Source organism: Ambystoma mexicanum, chromosome 1q (genome assembly GCF_040938575.1).
Source record: "Ambystoma mexicanum isolate Mex_15411 chromosome 1q, UKY_AmexF1_1, whole genome shotgun sequence".
NCBI classification, from domain to species: domain Eukaryota; kingdom Metazoa; phylum Chordata; class Amphibia; order Caudata; family Ambystomatidae; genus Ambystoma; species Ambystoma mexicanum.
In genome coordinates, this window is record NC_090922.1 from 1,035,866,234 (window position 1) to 1,035,883,044 (window position 16,811).

Consider the following 16,811-nt stretch of genomic DNA (forward strand, 5'->3'; position numbering starts at 1 on the left):
TATATCACCATACAATCTCTTGAGTGGAACATATGTTACAGTTGCATCACAAAACATATAAACTACAGAAATGTCCAAAGTAACTTTGACTCTGCCACGACCAGGCACTCTACATGGCATTGCACAATGAGCCAACTGTCATGGAAAATAAACTTTTCAGAATAATCTTTGTGATGTTCTTGGGCCCGGTATTGTGTTGCCCATAAAAACAGATGAAAGTAAAGCTCAACATATTGACCTAGTCTATCTGGAGTACTATAGTGTTTCTTTAGCTGGGTATGTTGCTGTGAGAACTGTGGAATTGTGCATGTTATATATGATGTTATATATTCAGCTTCATGAGCAGTGCCTGATGGGGTCCAGGTTATGGATATCCTGCTAACCACAACTGACAAAGGTCTGTTTTTTAGTGTTTGCAGGCACTGCAGGGAAAATAGTGACGGTTTTTCAGCTAACAAAGGGGTTCTCAGCATGTAATTGTTCTAAACTGGTTTTGGAGGGTGCAGAGGTTCAGGATGTACTCTCAGGTTTGTGAGGGGTTAGGAGGGATACAGTAAATGGTACCTTGGGAGGTTCTGTGGTGGCACCCTGGCATCTCCCACCTTTCAACATGCTTACATGCAGATGCCCAGGCTTGTCCCATTCCCACAAATGTATATGCCCACCAAGTATATGTTGCTATGTGTTTTCTCAAATATTACAGTCAGAGGCATTTTTAAGGAAACAGAATGATATCATAGGTTCGAAAGCCAGACACATGGAATTTGTAGAGCTTTGGGATGATTTGCAATGCCTTCCATTGAAGGCTTGGGGTTTATTTTTTCCACATCCGTCCAGCATCTTGAGTAATCTTCACCCTGGTGTCTCTGTCTTTATTTCTACATTACTATATGCCATCCCCCTCCCTTTCTGCAGAATTGTACTATTTCCTTCTCTTACATCAAAAGATGTCTGTTTATTTCATGGTGAAACGTTCCTTTGCCAATCCATGAATACCTTCTTTCTAAGGAATTTCCTCAGGACACACAACTAGTGAGTGGTGGGATAACACATCTTCCCATGACGGTGTTTCATGTAACCTTCCAAGCAAACACACACTGTGACAGTGGGTACCTTTGCAGCAGACCACAGTCTGTTCCTGTGCTATGCTGCATGGTGCTAAATTGAGCTCAGACCATGCTGGTGCCGCTCGCCATTACGAACAATGGCTGGTTCTTCTTACTGCACTTGGCATTGGTAGTCCTGTACATCCTCTCACATGCTATTAACTAAAAGTCGCAAAGTAGAGCATGTACTCGGTCAGAAAAGGTGCTTATAGCCCTTCCCACCTTCTGTGTGCCTGGAGCAGCTGAAACAATTCAAAGTACCTGTTCAGCGCCCCACATGATTTACACTATTAAATCCCAAATCAGACGTGATTCACCCAAATACATGTTGAATGAAAACTTACCGCATTTCTGTTTGTTGGGTTGAATCGAAGCTCATAAATCTCAGGAGTGTTCTGAATGCAAAAAAAGAAGATTGTTATTGTTTTAGAAGTGTGTGAGGTGCAGGCCATCTAACAAATTCTGCAGACTTAAAACCAATTTCCATGGGGTCAGTAAATGAGCAAAGGTTCATGAATGCTGGCACATCTTTTTCTCTGCACAGGGGAGAAACTGATCAGCAAGTTAATGCATCTGTGCTGGGAATGGCACAGGAACATGTGACTACGCAGGGTTACGTGCCTTTCACCATAAAGGACATAGGCAGTAATTGATGATGTGTGTCATATAACCATGCACATGGCCGAGAACTGTAATGGATTCTGCCATGAAAACCATGGTCAAGGAAATCTGCAGAAATCTAGCTGGTGCACAGGGAACAGAAGAGTGATCCCCAAAGAACAGCATGAAGATTCCCCACAAGGTGTCGTACACTCTACATGGAAATATGGTTAATTGGTTTCACAGTCTGTATTCACACATACTGAGCACATATCTCACAGTATTGCACTGCTCTTAAAAGATGGCAGCCCAAATGCGGGCTATCCACACTCTGTACAGGGCTCCGCTGCTCTCGAGCTAGGCCCCCGCTTTGAACAATAAAAATAAAACTGTGCAGGAAATCATCATCGCTATAGAATGTGTCCATGCATTTCTTACACCTCCACCTCATTCAGACTGAAAGCTTTTGTGTTATAAATAGGTGTACACTTACAATTTCACAATATTTGATGTCACATTTTGTCTAACCCCACAAAAAATAAGTTCAAGCACACTGGAAGAATTTCCTCTACCTCATCCAAGTAAATTTCCTTTCACAGTATTATTGTCTCTAGACATCCCTTTTCCTCTTAATCACCACAAAATGCAAACATGTTTCTTCATTTGCCGAGTCCACTTATACTCCCAACAGTTCTTCCTAATAAATTAGCGTTCATTTTCAGTTAATGCCTGAGGAAGAGGCCATCTGATCATGAAGGTTAGCAGATGCAAATAGTAATGAACCTAATGAGGTCATCCTCTATGTAAGATCTTGCACCGTTTTTGATATTTTAAAAAGAAACAACAACCAGGACTTTCACAGAAATTAGGACATTTAAACTTAGCTCATGATTTGTTTATAAAAAAGCCTACCCGTTTCCTGGCAGACTCGTTGCTGCTACTGCTGCTGCTGCTGGCACTGCTAATGCTCCATTGCTTCTTACGGTCCTGCTGGTGCTGCTGTTGCTTTCCATGGCGAGCACTTGTTCTATGACCTCTGTGTCTGCTCTCATTGCTACTGCTACTGCTGCTGCTGCTGCTACTGCTGCTGCTACCACCCCGATTGCCAGGAGTCCTTTCTTTGTTGCTCTTATTTTGATGATGCTGATTCCTGTTTCCATGGCGAGCACTTTGCTGGCTGCTGCTACTACTACTGCTACTGCTACTGCTGCTGCTACTGCTACTATGGCTACTGCTACTGCTGCTACTGCTGCTCTGTCTTCGGTGCTTATCTGCCTCTCTGTCATTTCGTTTTTTTTGCTGACTGCTGCTAGACGGGCTGCTGGATGATGATGAAGAGGAGGAGGAGGAGGAGGAGGAGGAGGAGGAGGAAGAGCTGGATGAACTAGAGGAGCGCCGCTGCTTTCGATTCGTTGCCACCTCTGCCACATTTGGTACCACTTCTTTGTGAGGTTTAACGTGTTTCTGCTTCTTTTGCTTTAAGCTTCCATTTCTCACCTGTAAATAAAATGCCAATAGATTATCTTCCGTTACCTCTGAATAAAGGTGAACATTATATCTACTTGTTTTAATCTAGCTGAACTGCAGAAAACCTCATCTTTAATTGCTCTAGCAAACAAGATCATGTTATGTTTCATACAACATATTTTAAAGCGTGCTGTACAGAATAACATAATTCAAACTGAGCTTTAAAAAATAAGTTTTAGAGATTCAAACTCAGTGTTAGAGCAGCTGAGCATGTCTCACATTTTCCAATCATAATAGTAAAGGCCTAATTTGAAAAATACCTAATTATTAGTTGAGGTGTGAAAATGTATCACATCATCATATATGCAATAAAAATGTATTTCTTGAGAGGTATTGCCTATTTTGGATTGAATTCAAAGGTGCTAGTCTGTCTGGTAGTAAAGTATTGCTGTATAAACCTGCCTTAAATTAGGAATTTCATCTTTAAATTATCGTTTTTAAGATTGCCTTTCCGAAAAGCTCCAATATTTATCAATTTATTAAATGTAGTTTGGTAATTATTTTGTTTTACAAAACGTAACTTTCACTTTCATTTGGTCAAGTGTAAGCTTCCTCCACAGGACTAGTGGTGCAGATGTGGTCACAATTCTTTTTGTTCTAAAATGCATTAATTTGCAGACCAGTTCAGGCCAATCCTAATTTATTCATGTAAGGATGTGTAGTGATTAGCAAAATGAATCCAATACAGAAAGGTGTGACGCAAATACCCTTAGGGCTCTGGAAATTGGCCTGACAAGTTGATGTTGATATTGATATTTTATTTCTATTGCGCTCGTTCACAAGTGTTTCAGAGCGCGACAAGGCAAGGGAGGGGAACAGGGGAGAACAAAAATAACGATCTTACTAGGCCCAGTGGCATTGAGAACGAGCAAGTTCATGGGAAAGGGGGAGGGGAAAAGTGCATGGAAGGGGTGAGAAGTGGAAAGTGCGGGGCAAAGGAGAAACAGATAAATAATAATAAATAAATAATAAGGCAACAAACAGTGGTAGTGCAGCCAGCAATTCGCAAGTTCTGTGATTAAGGCAGCAGACAGGGTAGGTCTGATAAGTGCAGGAGGAAAAAGGGGGTGACTGTATAGGTACAGATACAGACACCAGTGCAAGGGGTAGCCCGGAGGCAGTGTGGGGGGGTGGGTGACAGGGTGAGCAGGTACCTGGGCCCAGAAGACAGAGGGTGGCCAGGTGCACGAGAGAACAGATCAGCAGGGGAGAGGGGGAGCGAAGGCAGAAGCAAAGAGGAAGGTCTTCAGGTGCGTCCGGAACCGGAGATGGTTCTCGTCAAGTTTTAGAGTGGCAGGGAGACTGTTCCAGATGGAGGCCCCAGCCAAAGACAGAGCTCTACCCCCAGCTTGTTTCTTTGAAAAACGACTGACCCTGAGGGAGTTAGAGGTAGAAGAGCGAAGAGCTCGAGGGGGGAGGTATTTATAGAGGGATAACTGAAGGTATTTTGGACCCAGGCCCCAGAAAGCCTTGTGGACAATTCAGAGGGTTTTGAATTTAATCCTTGCATCCACTGAGAGCCAATTGAGAGATATCAGAGATTGAGAGATACGATCCCAGGGCTTGAGGCCAAGGGCAAGTCTCACAGTCCTGTTCTGGATTAGTTACAGAGGGCAGAGAGTAGAGGCAGGTAGATTTACAAAGAAGCTGTTACAATAGTCCAATCTAGAGAGAACCAGAGCTTGGGAGACCATGAGCTTCTGGGGGAAGGAGAGGAAAGGAAGAGTACCTCTGAAGAGGTGCAGTAGGAAGTTTGACTTTTTAGAGACCTCAGAGATGTGGGCGGAGAAGGAAAGTGTGGAGTCAAAGAAGACCCTGAGGTTCTTAGCCTTGCAGGTGGGAGTAGGAGGAGGGCCATGTGAAGCCGGCCAGAGAGTGAGGGCAAAGGATGACGAAGGAGTGCCGATGAGAAGGATCTCTGTCTTGCTGGCATTCAGACAAAGATCATTGGTGGCACACCAGTCTTGAATGGCAGTTAGGCAATCAGAGATGAGAGGAGGTTGCCGAAGGCAGCCTGAAAATGAGTTGATTTTCATCAGCGTACCACTGGAAATCTAAGCAGAAAATGGCAATGCAGTGGGCGAGTGTTGCCAGGTATTGGTTGAAAAGCCAGGGCGACAGGGTAGACCCCTGGAGAACACCACAGGTAGAGAGGAAGATAGATGACAGGAAGGACCCAAGTTAGACGTGGGAAGGTCGATAAGAGAGGAAAGAAGTCAGCCAGGCCAGAGCCTGATCAGTGATACCCAGGCTATCACTGAGACGGTTGAGCAGGATGGTATGTTTGACCGTGTTGCAGGCAGAGGAGAGATCAAGGAGGATGAGGACAGAGGGAATGTTAGAGTCAAGGTTGGCGAGCAGATCTTCACGGAGTTCAGGAGAGCAGTTTCCGTGCTTCTGGAGCTCTGAAGCCAGATTGGTGGTCATGGAGACAGCCAACAGAATCGGAATGAAGGTTAAGCTGAGAGATGGCCAACTTTTCCAGCAGTTTGCCAAGAAAGGGAGAAATGGAAATTGGCCGATAGTTAGCCAGACAAGAACGATCAGTTGTGGGTTTCTTGAGAAGAGCATGCACAAGGGAGTGCTTCAGAGGGGAGGGGAAGGATCCTGAGGTAAAGGAGTGGTTGCAAAAGTCAGCAAGGGCAGGAGCGAGGGTGTCAATGTGGTCCTTGATGGTTTTAGAGGAACAGGGTTGAACCTGTTTTGATGAGGCTTTCATAGATCGGACTTGTCTAGCGACCTCATCAAGGGAGAAAAGAGGAAAGGACAAGAAGGAGGGTGGGGGGGGTGGCTGAAGGAGGGTCAGCAAGCACAGACAGAGAAGGGAGAGGAGGGGCGGAGAGGGTGGACAGGATGTCCTGGGTTTTTTAGATAAAATGATAGGCAAGGGCATTGCAAAGAGCCTGGGTGGCAACAGGAGGGGTACAGTTTGGCTGAGTTGTTAGATGCCGCAGAGACATGAGCTTGAATGTGGACTCTCTTCTTGGTGAGGACAGAGAGTCGGTATTGCCTTTGGAGCAGGCAACAGGCCAGTTTGTCAGAGGATGAACAAGAAGCCCTCCATTTCCTCTCAGGTGCCCTACACTTACGTTTAAGTGTACGTAGGTCAAAGTCATACTAGGAATTGCACTTGGCTTTGGACTTCAAACAGATCCTCATGAAAGGGGCGAGAGTAGAGCACAGACAGGACTGTGTCAGAATGTGAGACAGCCAGAGGTGGAGGGGGGAGAGAAGGTGGCCGCAAAAGCCTCAACTGACACACGCTTCATGGGCCGGAAGTGCGAGAAGGTAGGTGGCAGTGTTGGGGTAGGCTTGGCTTGGGGAAAAGAGAGGGAGAGATGAGAGGAGAGGAGGGAGTGTTCACTCCAGGAGAGAAGAGTGGTCAGAGGGATGGAGAGGGCGAGGTCAGAGATCAAAAAATTTAGTATGTGCCCTGCAGAGTGAGTCGGGCCAGAGGGGAGGATGGACAGGGAGAGGGTGTTGCAGAGGTCACGGAAGAGTACAGTTAAACTCAGTTAAACTGGGCAATCAGTTCATAAACTTCACCTGGGTGAAAGTCACAATGTAACATGTTGGGGCTTAAACATGTGACTCTGAGCATGCCCAGAACTAAGCACTGGCTCCTAAACCAGCTGCTATAGTTGGCTTCCATAACTAGCCAGTGGTTGTAGTGGCGGTCCTGGCACATGTAGAGACCAGGATGAATTGTGGATGCCTAATACCACTGCACACTCTCTCCTCAGCTATGGTTCTGCAGTAAGTCTCTACAGGAACTTCACTGAATGAATAGAGAGTATTCACAGAATTAGCACACAAAGCCTCAGCTTTGACAATGATTCCAGGGAATATTAAAAGTCATGTACAGAAGACAAGTGGTTGTATGTCACTAGGGCAGAGACCAGTCAGAAGAGAATTCCTTTTTGGACAGTTCCTGGGAGATCCTGCAAGGTCAGCAGCAATCGATGTGGATGTAAAAAACATTTACCTTATAATCCTCGTCAATTCCCAGAATCTTCTTCAGCTTCATTTGAACCACAGAGTCTTCAAGTTCTTCATCTTGGTTTCCCTCCATGGTTACCATGGTGAGAATCTTAGATGCTGCCTTTGGTCCTGCCTGGATCTCCAGCAGTATCTTGTCGATGGCAGCTTCTGTACGTGCTGGAAACAGAATGAGCATTGCATTATGTCATGCTCTACTACCATCAGCTGCTTTCATGCTTTCCAGGGTTCACATAAAGAATGAAGGAATGTGGATTTTCTTTCAGCAACAATCTTACCTGGCTTTATGATGATCTTAGCTTCATGTTCTCCAACTACTTTGTAGAGAGGTGTACTGCGAAGGAATGCTGCACTTTGTACTTTGGTCTCAAGGCAGGTTTGGAAACCAAAAGTGGTTACCTTGGCACATTTACGATAGGCGATTTGACTCACTGCCGCAGTACGGTGACTTCCTTCCTCCGTAGAGTAGGCATACTTCTTGGACATCAGTTCTGAGGATACATCCTGTATTAAACAAAGACAAATATCAGTGACCTGATGCAATAATGTAGGATAGGGTATAAGTCCCTTTTCAATGTTGATGCCCACCAGGAACGGGAGTCAGAGCAGATGGCTAAAAAGGTGGCAGAATCATGGTAAGTGGGTAAGTGCTAAATTGGGATGGTAGAGATATTGGAGGTGAGCGCATGGCAGAGATGGGGGAAATTGGACAGGCTAAGTACTAAATAAATGGTGTTATTGGGTGGGCTGTGGTGCCAGAGCTCTAAAGGAACATGAGCTTAGGCCATTGGTGCAAGTTCGTGTTTCTAGCCTCCTAATTGGTTGGGGCCATGCCCCTGTGTGTTACATTTTCCATCATTAACCATCAGTTAATTGGGCCGGTGAACAAATGGTTGGAGACTGAAGAGGTGAGCATGGGAGAGTATGGTGTGGATTTAACAATCAAATCTATATTTAGAAACGTGTCCCTCTTCGCAGCAGACAGATTTCTAACCTGGTCGAAAAGGGACAGATGCTGGATAGATCCACCACCCACTATGGAGCTTACCATCATGCTGGCAGCTTCCGCCGAGGACTTTCCAGTTGTCTCAAAGTGTTTCTTTAGAATGTTTGGCACTGCTCCTTGTGGTAAAAGGGGGGTCTTTTTAGCTGCATCCAAGTCTTCTACGTTCCTCGTAACAGCAAACACCTGAGCCCTGAGAATACAATATTACAAATAGGTCAAAAGGTGCCCGGGACATTTAAGACATTCTAATTTGGGCTTCTCAGACTGACGTCATTTTTAGTAAAATACAAAAATGTTGAGTTTGTCACATTCATAAACAACATATCCCAGTTAAACAGGGACTCCTGAAACAACATAGCTGAGGAACTATATACTAACAGACATCATAGAGAAAAATGCCATAATATTGAAACAGAACTCTTTGCAAGTTTATATACATTTAAAGTGATTGCCAAGTGCATGAGGTGTCCTTTAACCCCTTAAATGCTAAAGGTGAATATGCTTACCTTGCAACAAAGATTTCATTCTCCTGCTGGCATGGCGTGGTCTCCACTTTGATGTTTTGGGATTTCATGTCTATCTTGGCTCTGAACCTCATTGGGGCATTGGTGCGGAGTTTGGCATGAACCTCAATTCCAGTCTGGATCAGGTGGGTGTTGATTCCCATCACTGCCACTGTGTGTGCAGACATGCTGAAAGAGACATTAAAAGCACATGTGTGACATGGTAATCTGATTTGCATATAAGGAAACTATATGGTTTAATTTTGGTGGGCTGTGATTAACCTACAACAGAACCATGTCCAATGATTGTATTTTCTGGTTATGGTGATGCATACTTCCTAAACTCTCTAAAGTACACCTGTGTTGAATGCCATATCATTCTGTATGGATAGGTATCATATCACTGCATACTAGAGCTTCAAACGAAAGTTAGGGCACTTTAGAATTGAATGAGTAGGGCTGGGCGAACTTCCCCAAAAGTGAATCTTGAATATTTTGCAGGTTACCAATTCAAACCTTCTGTTATCTGCAAATATGAATCTGTCATTCTAAGAGCCCCTCTGCGCTCTCCTAAAGAACCCCTCTGTCCTGCTCTGAACGCCCCCTGAGCTTCCCATGGACTGCACCCAACAGCACCCTAAGAAGAGTTTTTATTTTATTCCTTTTTACAGCGCAACCGAGCTGGAAATAGTACAAATATTTTAAATGTCCCTTTTCCCTCTGTGGGTCGTGAAGGCTCCATTTATTATTTGTATTATTATTATGGTATTTATTGAGCGCAGACCTGGCTTCGAGAAGCAACATAGCGCTTTAAAAAGGTGTACAACAGTACAGATGCATAACAGAACACTTTACAGAGGTTTACAACAGTACAGATGCATAACAGAGTGATTTCCAGAGATAACAATGCAGATATACAGTGGGGGGATTGGATACAGATGGGCACATCAGAGGGGTACAGCTGTACCATGTGGCGGGGAGGAGAGGGGCAGGCGGCCTCTAGTAAGTCGATGGCCCGAGGGGCGATGTGATGGTGTATGTGTTGAGGCAGAGAGATTCCCTGAAGAGGTAGGTCATGAGTTCTTTTCTGAATTGTAGGAGCATTGGGGCCAATCTGATGCTGACAGGGAGGAATTTCCATATTGTTGGGGTGTAGGCAGAGAAGGCTTGTTTTCTGGTCCTTTCCTTTTTGCAGCTGCGGATTTCAAGTCTGCACATGTCCTGGCTTCCTGGTGATATGCTGTCCTCCGGAGATGCTGAGATTCTCGCAAGGTAGCTTGGTGACTTATGGGCGACTGCCTTATAGATGATGTAGCAAAACTTGAAGGTGATTCATGCCTGCAGTGGGAGCCAGTGAAGGCCGAAGAGGGACCAGGTGATATGGTTGTATCTGTGTAAGCCCTTGATGAGGTGTGCAGCCGTGTGTAGGACACTCTCAGGGGCACAAGGGAGGACGGGATGCCTTTGAGGGGTGCACTGCCCCATCCAGGTGGAATAAGACCAGTGCTTGAACGGTGGATCTAAAGCTGTATGGAGGGAGGAAGGTCTTGACTTTCTTACGGGAGGGAGAGCTGATACCAAGCTGTCTGAGTTTTCTTAGCTATGTGTGTCTTGAAGGAGAGGTGTTTGCCAATATGGAACCCTAGGGATTTGGTGTATGAGATGAGCTCATGTGTGACTCCCTTAGAATTCATGGTTGATAGCCAGGGTGTTTGGTGTTGTTGGTGAGGAGTAGGAATTTGGCCTTGGAGGGGTTGAGTTTCAAGTATGCACTGGGCATTCCTCCCTTGTAAGGCCCTAATTTCTTATCCTATTTCCTCTGACCGTTTTGCACAGGCATACACATGAGCTATTCAAACCACAAAGTGGCAACGACTGGGCACCTTTTCATACAGAACAGGATGCTACTTCAGAAATGTCAAACTAATCGTTTTTCTGTTCCTAAAACCATTTCCCAGGCCACTTAATGATATTCAAAGGAAAGCAGGTCACTTTTTTTATGCTGCACCGAGTGGCGCTACAAAGCTTCTTTCGAAGTATTTTTTTACAGAGCATCAGAGAAGGGAACCGAGGCACCTGAGGATATAGGGATTTGAGCACAGGTTTTCTGATCCAACAACCATCTCTTAGACATCAGACCACATCTTGGCTTATTGATAGAACACATCATGGGCAGTCACGGGTGGTGTCCAACCTATGGTTGGCTTGGTCATCATAACTGGTGAATGTGTCTGCTTTTTATTTTTTGCTCTGAAAACAAAATGTTATTTCAAGTGAAGGTTTTTCTGTGAATTTTTAAAATATTATTAAAGAAGGTTATCTATAACTCGAGTAGGTTTTTTGTTATTTGTTTATTTTGATTTAATGATCTACACTAACATACCTGCAGTGGTCACTGTAGACACTTGGTCTGGGGCATGACCTTTGGCCATGAACAGTGTACCTCAAAGAGTCATAAATTACCCACTGGATCTGGCCGTTGGCCATGCCCAGCAAACCCTTTGCCAGTGCGTGGCATCTGGCAATGCCCTGGCCACCTCATAGAGAGCCAATGTGCCCACTTGTAATGGCTAGTGCCTCAGGCACATCAAAGTTACCCAAAGTTCCCACAGCTATGCCCGGTGGACACTATTCCAGGGGAATAACTGTGCCTGGGCCACTGCCTATGACTATGCTCACAGTACAACAAACACACCCCCATTGACCACCACCATCTAAAAGACAGGTTCACAGATCCTGATCTGCACAATTTAATTGGGGTCATAAAGCTAAGGGTGAAGACCATATTGACAAATCCGCCACCTTTCCATTAAACCAAGTCAGATTCTAGTGCAGCCCATAACCCGTTGTGTGAGTGACCCAGAGTGTTGGTCCATGCCCGTTTCCCAATCACTTTCAACATAGTACCTGCAAACCCCCAGGTGAAGTCCTTAGATCAAGATGGCAGCCAACTAAAAATGTGCAGTACATCACCAACCAATCCGAATTGCTTTCTTTAATTTAACCAAGCTGCTTCTAACTTCTGTCCACTTCAGTTCATCGATCTGCCAATCCAAATGAACTAACCAGGCTCTGCAATAGCAGCATGCACTTCTACGGGCTGGTCAGTGAGCTCAGAATTTTTGTGCCGCCTCACGTTTTCCCTTTTTTGGATAGCTTTTTAAAAAAGAAATGTCTAAGGGAAAATGTAAAGAAACACGTGTTTAGGGAATGTTTGGTGTCACTCCATCCAGCATTTTGATGAAGCTGAGTACAAACATTCCCTAAATACGTGTTTCTTTCCCCCGGAAGGAATCTCTCAAAACGTTCGAATAAATGTCTCTCAAATAGGTTTGGTAAGGGTTTCTCTTTGGAAAGTTTGTTTTCTCCTATGTCGAGTCCAACCTAACCACAACTATAAGATTGCTATCTCCAAATCTAATATATATCATCAGAAACATTCCCATCAACCTTGGTTGCCTGGAACATTCTGAGCCTGTACCATGTATAGGTTGCCATAGGCTACCCAGATCACAATGAACTCCAGGCCACTTAAACAAATACATTGCAGTTTGTATAACACATTCTTGGGTGACAGGACAAAAGCCACCATTCATATTGCATACATGCCAACCCTCTAGATGTAGGAGGGAGACTCCTGATCGTTCAATTTTAAAATATTGTTATTTTTCACTTTCTCCCACCTAAAATAATTGTTACCCCAGTGCAATCCTGTGGGAAAATGTATTTCTCCTGCTTCCCGTGATGGATTCTCCCCTCTAGCTGCATCAAAATGTTGGCATGTATTTATTGGTCCACATTTTTGTCTGCTGATTTATTTTATAGCTATGGTTCATGTCAGTATTAACCGAACAGACAATGGAAGACCCGCTGTCTATGCAAAATTATAACTAGAGCGGACATCAGGAAATGAGAACAGCCTGGATGGCTCTACATTAGTACAGTAGAATACAATCATGACTCAATCAAGAGTATTAAATATATAGGAACCATATCAGGAAGTGTTAATTTGCATAAAGGCACAGGCATGTAAAGGCTCTCATTAGAGAAAATCAATCTCCCTTTTATTACATTGCCCATCAATGCCTTGATTCACCATATAATAATATTTAAGCCGAAAACTAATTTACAGTGCAAATCCTCCATGAGAGTAGGGCATTGTTCTTGCTTCCTCTAGGGGTGGATACATCCTTCATCAATGTCTGCCCCAAAGAGCACTTTGCTCAGCATATGGAGATGAAGTGGCTCCCTATCGTCATCTCCATAATGAATCTTGGGATCATCGTGGATTACAAGATGGCCTTAGATTAAACATTCATTTTGCCATGAGGTTTCTGAGATTAATGCACTAGTTTCAACACAACTCAACTGTGTTGGTAACATCTACCATGGCCTCCTTAAGTAGCCATTGTTTGGCTTTGATAAGTACAGAATAGTCTGCCAAGGTTTGTAATAACATGTTGGCAGAGTATTCATTGATCAGGAACACTGACCATTTAGCCTCCATTCTGAAATCTCTCCACCTGTGAAGCAAGAAATCACATTCAAGCCCCTTTGTTTTGCATACAGAGCCGCCAGGGCAATGGTCCAAAAAGTTTTGAGATTTTACTATGTTATAATTTGTCCCAGCCCTTCTGATCTAAATATAAATGAAGCAGACATGATTAGAAATCGATTGATCTGGAAGTCTGTTACCCAGGGCCCACTCTGGACCCCCCAGCTGCTCAACCATCCACCGTTCCATACAGGCATGAAAACAGTCATATTACAGGAAAGGGGTATTCATGTATTGCACCTGTAACTTAACAGCAACGGAGACCGCATGGACAGTCCATAAGGGTTACACCCTTCAACCTCAGTATTAATAAACTTAATTCTTCTTCTCAATTCCCACCTTCACACCAGACCTATTCTCAGAGGTATCCACATGCTCTCAACTACCTGTGTCTCCATTGTCTAATGCTGGAAACCTCTCAAACTGAATTCCTTTATCTTCCAGCCCTCAATGCCTCAACCCCTGTTTATGACCACCTTCTTCCCCCGAGCACCTCCCCAAGTGTTCAAGGCTTGCATCTTTGGGGTCCTCCAACAATAGCAATCTAAAGCTCCATCATTTCACTGTCTCTGCTACCAGAGCTGAACAGATCAACCTGCTACACATCAGGAAGATGCCTGTCATGATACCCCGATGGCACCGGCAAGGCAGGTGGCCGAAACAGTGTTACAGGGTTGCCGGTAACCCGCCGCCTTCCGGACGGTTTTACTGGCAACCGGCAACCCTGTAATGAGAGCCAATGTCTGGCTTTTCCACTATTGGGGAAAGATCCCGCATTCTCTACACAGTCACTATAGCCACTGACTTTGCGATCATCTAGTCAATACAGGACTGTGAACTGAATAAGTATTATGTGCTGGAGCCATAAAGAAACTCCATATTAATTAAATAAATACATTAAAACGAGGTTCAAGTGATAAGGCCACATCACCCTAGCTTACCCTAGTGAACAAGACCATCTGCATTTCACATTGCAATTTTCTTTGTCAAAGGCCCAGTTTGATTACTGATACATGTAGTTATATCTGTCCTGCCTGTTCTCTTTGATCTTCAATTTGCAAAAGCTGTTCTGTAAGCAGACATCACAGAATTTGAACTCATTACCATATGAAATCCACCAAGATGACAGTTGAATCCAAGCATAAACACTAACTACACCAGCTTATCCATTGCCATATAGCACCAATGGATCTTTGCAGTGCTTAAAAGAGTAAAACTTGCATATTATATACACAAGGACAGCACTTGTCAGGGAGACTAGAGCTGACATGATGGACATTAACTAGACGTGGATAGCATTTTAATCTTCCAGCTAATTATAATGTGCTATGTTATGTTGTGTTGTGTTATGCTATGGTATGTTAATGGCGGTACTTTTAGAATTCAAGTGGCCTCATTGCACTAGGACTAAATTGTCAGCTCACATGCAATACAACTGGCAGGTTGGTTCCTTAGCTATAATGCATTGGGAATTAGTAGGTTATTCTTGTAAGTAGGGCAGATCCCTATGTGTAATCGGGGTTGAGTTACATAGGCATGGAGCCAAATAACGGAACATTCTATTCTACCCCCCTTTGTGAACTTGTTAAATCTGCCTATGTTTATTGTTATAGTTTTAGCAAGGGTGGAGTTAATCGTGGCGGGACTCCCTTTCTCCTGCGCACCTCCTCTTTTCTTGTTTCCGAATCTCAGCACACGGATTTCCGAGAACGCTCGCACGCAACGAAACCGCCGGACCCGGCCAACGATCGGCTATCTAGCCCCCCTGGCGCCCTTATCTGGGAGGACCAGCCTACAGTATCTTGAAGCCCACCCCTTAACTCAATTGGCCTTGAAAAAGACTTAAGTTGAAACGCGCGTCGGCTGTGTAGCGATTTACCATGTCAAAAACTTGTCATTCATTTCTACAATGATGTTTTCTTTGGTGCTAACTAACCAAAAATAAACAAATTAATGATTAAGACCTGACTGGACCATATAATTCATCAAAATCGCTCAACAGCGACCACTGGACCATCATACCCTACCAGCGCCCAATTGATCCAGAGTTTGTCATCCCCACACTATGTTTATTGTTAAACTGCTAGCTTATCTTAAGCATTTATTAGAAGAATACATGTTAAATCTCTCCTAATGAATGATGTACCCCTCTAAAAGGCTGGTAGGCGATAAACACAACCATAAATTACACCTTTATTCCAGTGGCCAGTGGGGCATCATCTTCCTAATTAGTCTTGGCTCCCAAATTACTTTTGAGATTGCAAGTCACACCTGAAGCAGAGAGATGCAAACACGCATAATACAGGTGAGAGGGTGGAGAGCACATGGGTTTAGTTCCTTATGTCCATCAGATGGTACTCTGTACAGAGGCCAAGCTAAGACGTTGAGTGCTCCTGAAATATGCTCAAACCACACTCACGTGTGCTACAGACTAACTCCCGAGAGCAACAGTTCAGATTCCCGCAGGTTCACTGATCTTGCAACAACATATCGATGACTAGGAAAGTGGCCACCACCTTGAATTAGCAATCACTTGATCCTACAGATCAGTAAAGCTGACAAAGATGGCGTCTTAAATCTGCACACTCGCAGACCCAAATTCAAGTAACTCTCTCCTGGCAAAAGAGAGAGGTGTGTGGACCAACCGGATTGGTTCATGAATATAACGTTTTCTGAAGTCATGCAAAGCTACTCATAGCGTGATTTCACATTCTTTGAAATTAGTTCATTATGGGCTGCCTTACATTTGGCCACATCAGTAACAGCTACAAACATGCTTCTCTTTCAAATGCATAGCTTAAGTTGCACATCATGAACCTCATAACACTCAGCAAGTCTGGCATCTAATGATCTAGCCATAGCTTCTTATATTGCTTGTCTAGAAGGCACCATATCATGGACATGTTCCTGAAACATGGTATCACTAAAATCAACACCATTGTAAATCCCACCAAACCCTCTCTTATCCAGTCCAATGCCTCAGTACCCTTAAGCTCGCTCAAGTTCCATTGAAAGAGTTTAAAGATGAGCATGTGGTATGTCTTACTCTATTTCCAACCTGTCTTTGGACTTTAATTCCCATCCTCTATAGGGTCATTCCGCTACATATTTAGGAACTCAAAGATGTGAATCTTATGGAGAGAGAACTCCTTGAATTAGCTCCTGTGGCAGTATCGTAAAGCAGCAGCACACCCACACAATTGTGCATAGAAGCAAATCAATGTAGACGAGCTGGGACTCTAAAAAGTCCATAACATAATGTCAGAACCAAGTCAGTAGTTTGTTCAACAGCAGCATATGTACCTAAATATCACTAGATATTTACTTACCTGGGAGTAATATCTGCATGAACTTGAATATCAGACTCCAGAAGCTGAGCGACACTGAAATCCGAGGATGGAGTGGGTGCCACCTTTACATCAACTGTGAAAGACAAAGATCCACATTAAATAAAGAACAGCACTGCTAAAATGTTAACAATCTGGGATCTAACACAAAACACTCTCCTTCTCAAA

General features: G+C 44.0%; 1 protein-coding gene across 1 annotated transcript in view; it reads right to left on the reverse strand.

Moving 5' to 3' along the window:
- LOC138540883 (vitellogenin-A2-like) overlaps positions 1 to 16,811 on the reverse strand; it is a 69,077-nt gene that overhangs the window by 27,071 nt on the left and 25,195 nt on the right. The window contains exons 18-24 of the mRNA XM_069641716.1: positions 16,626 to 16,719; positions 8,745 to 8,930; positions 8,281 to 8,428; positions 7,511 to 7,736; positions 7,219 to 7,391; positions 2,619 to 3,203; positions 1,451 to 1,501 (exon numbers count right to left, since the gene is read on the reverse strand). Coding sequence (XP_069497817.1) covers positions 1,451 to 1,501; positions 2,619 to 3,203; positions 7,219 to 7,391; positions 7,511 to 7,736; positions 8,281 to 8,428; positions 8,745 to 8,930; positions 16,626 to 16,719 — 1,463 coding nt within the window. The remainder of the gene's footprint in view (positions 1 to 1,450; positions 1,502 to 2,618; positions 3,204 to 7,218; positions 7,392 to 7,510; positions 7,737 to 8,280; positions 8,429 to 8,744; positions 8,931 to 16,625; positions 16,720 to 16,811) is intronic.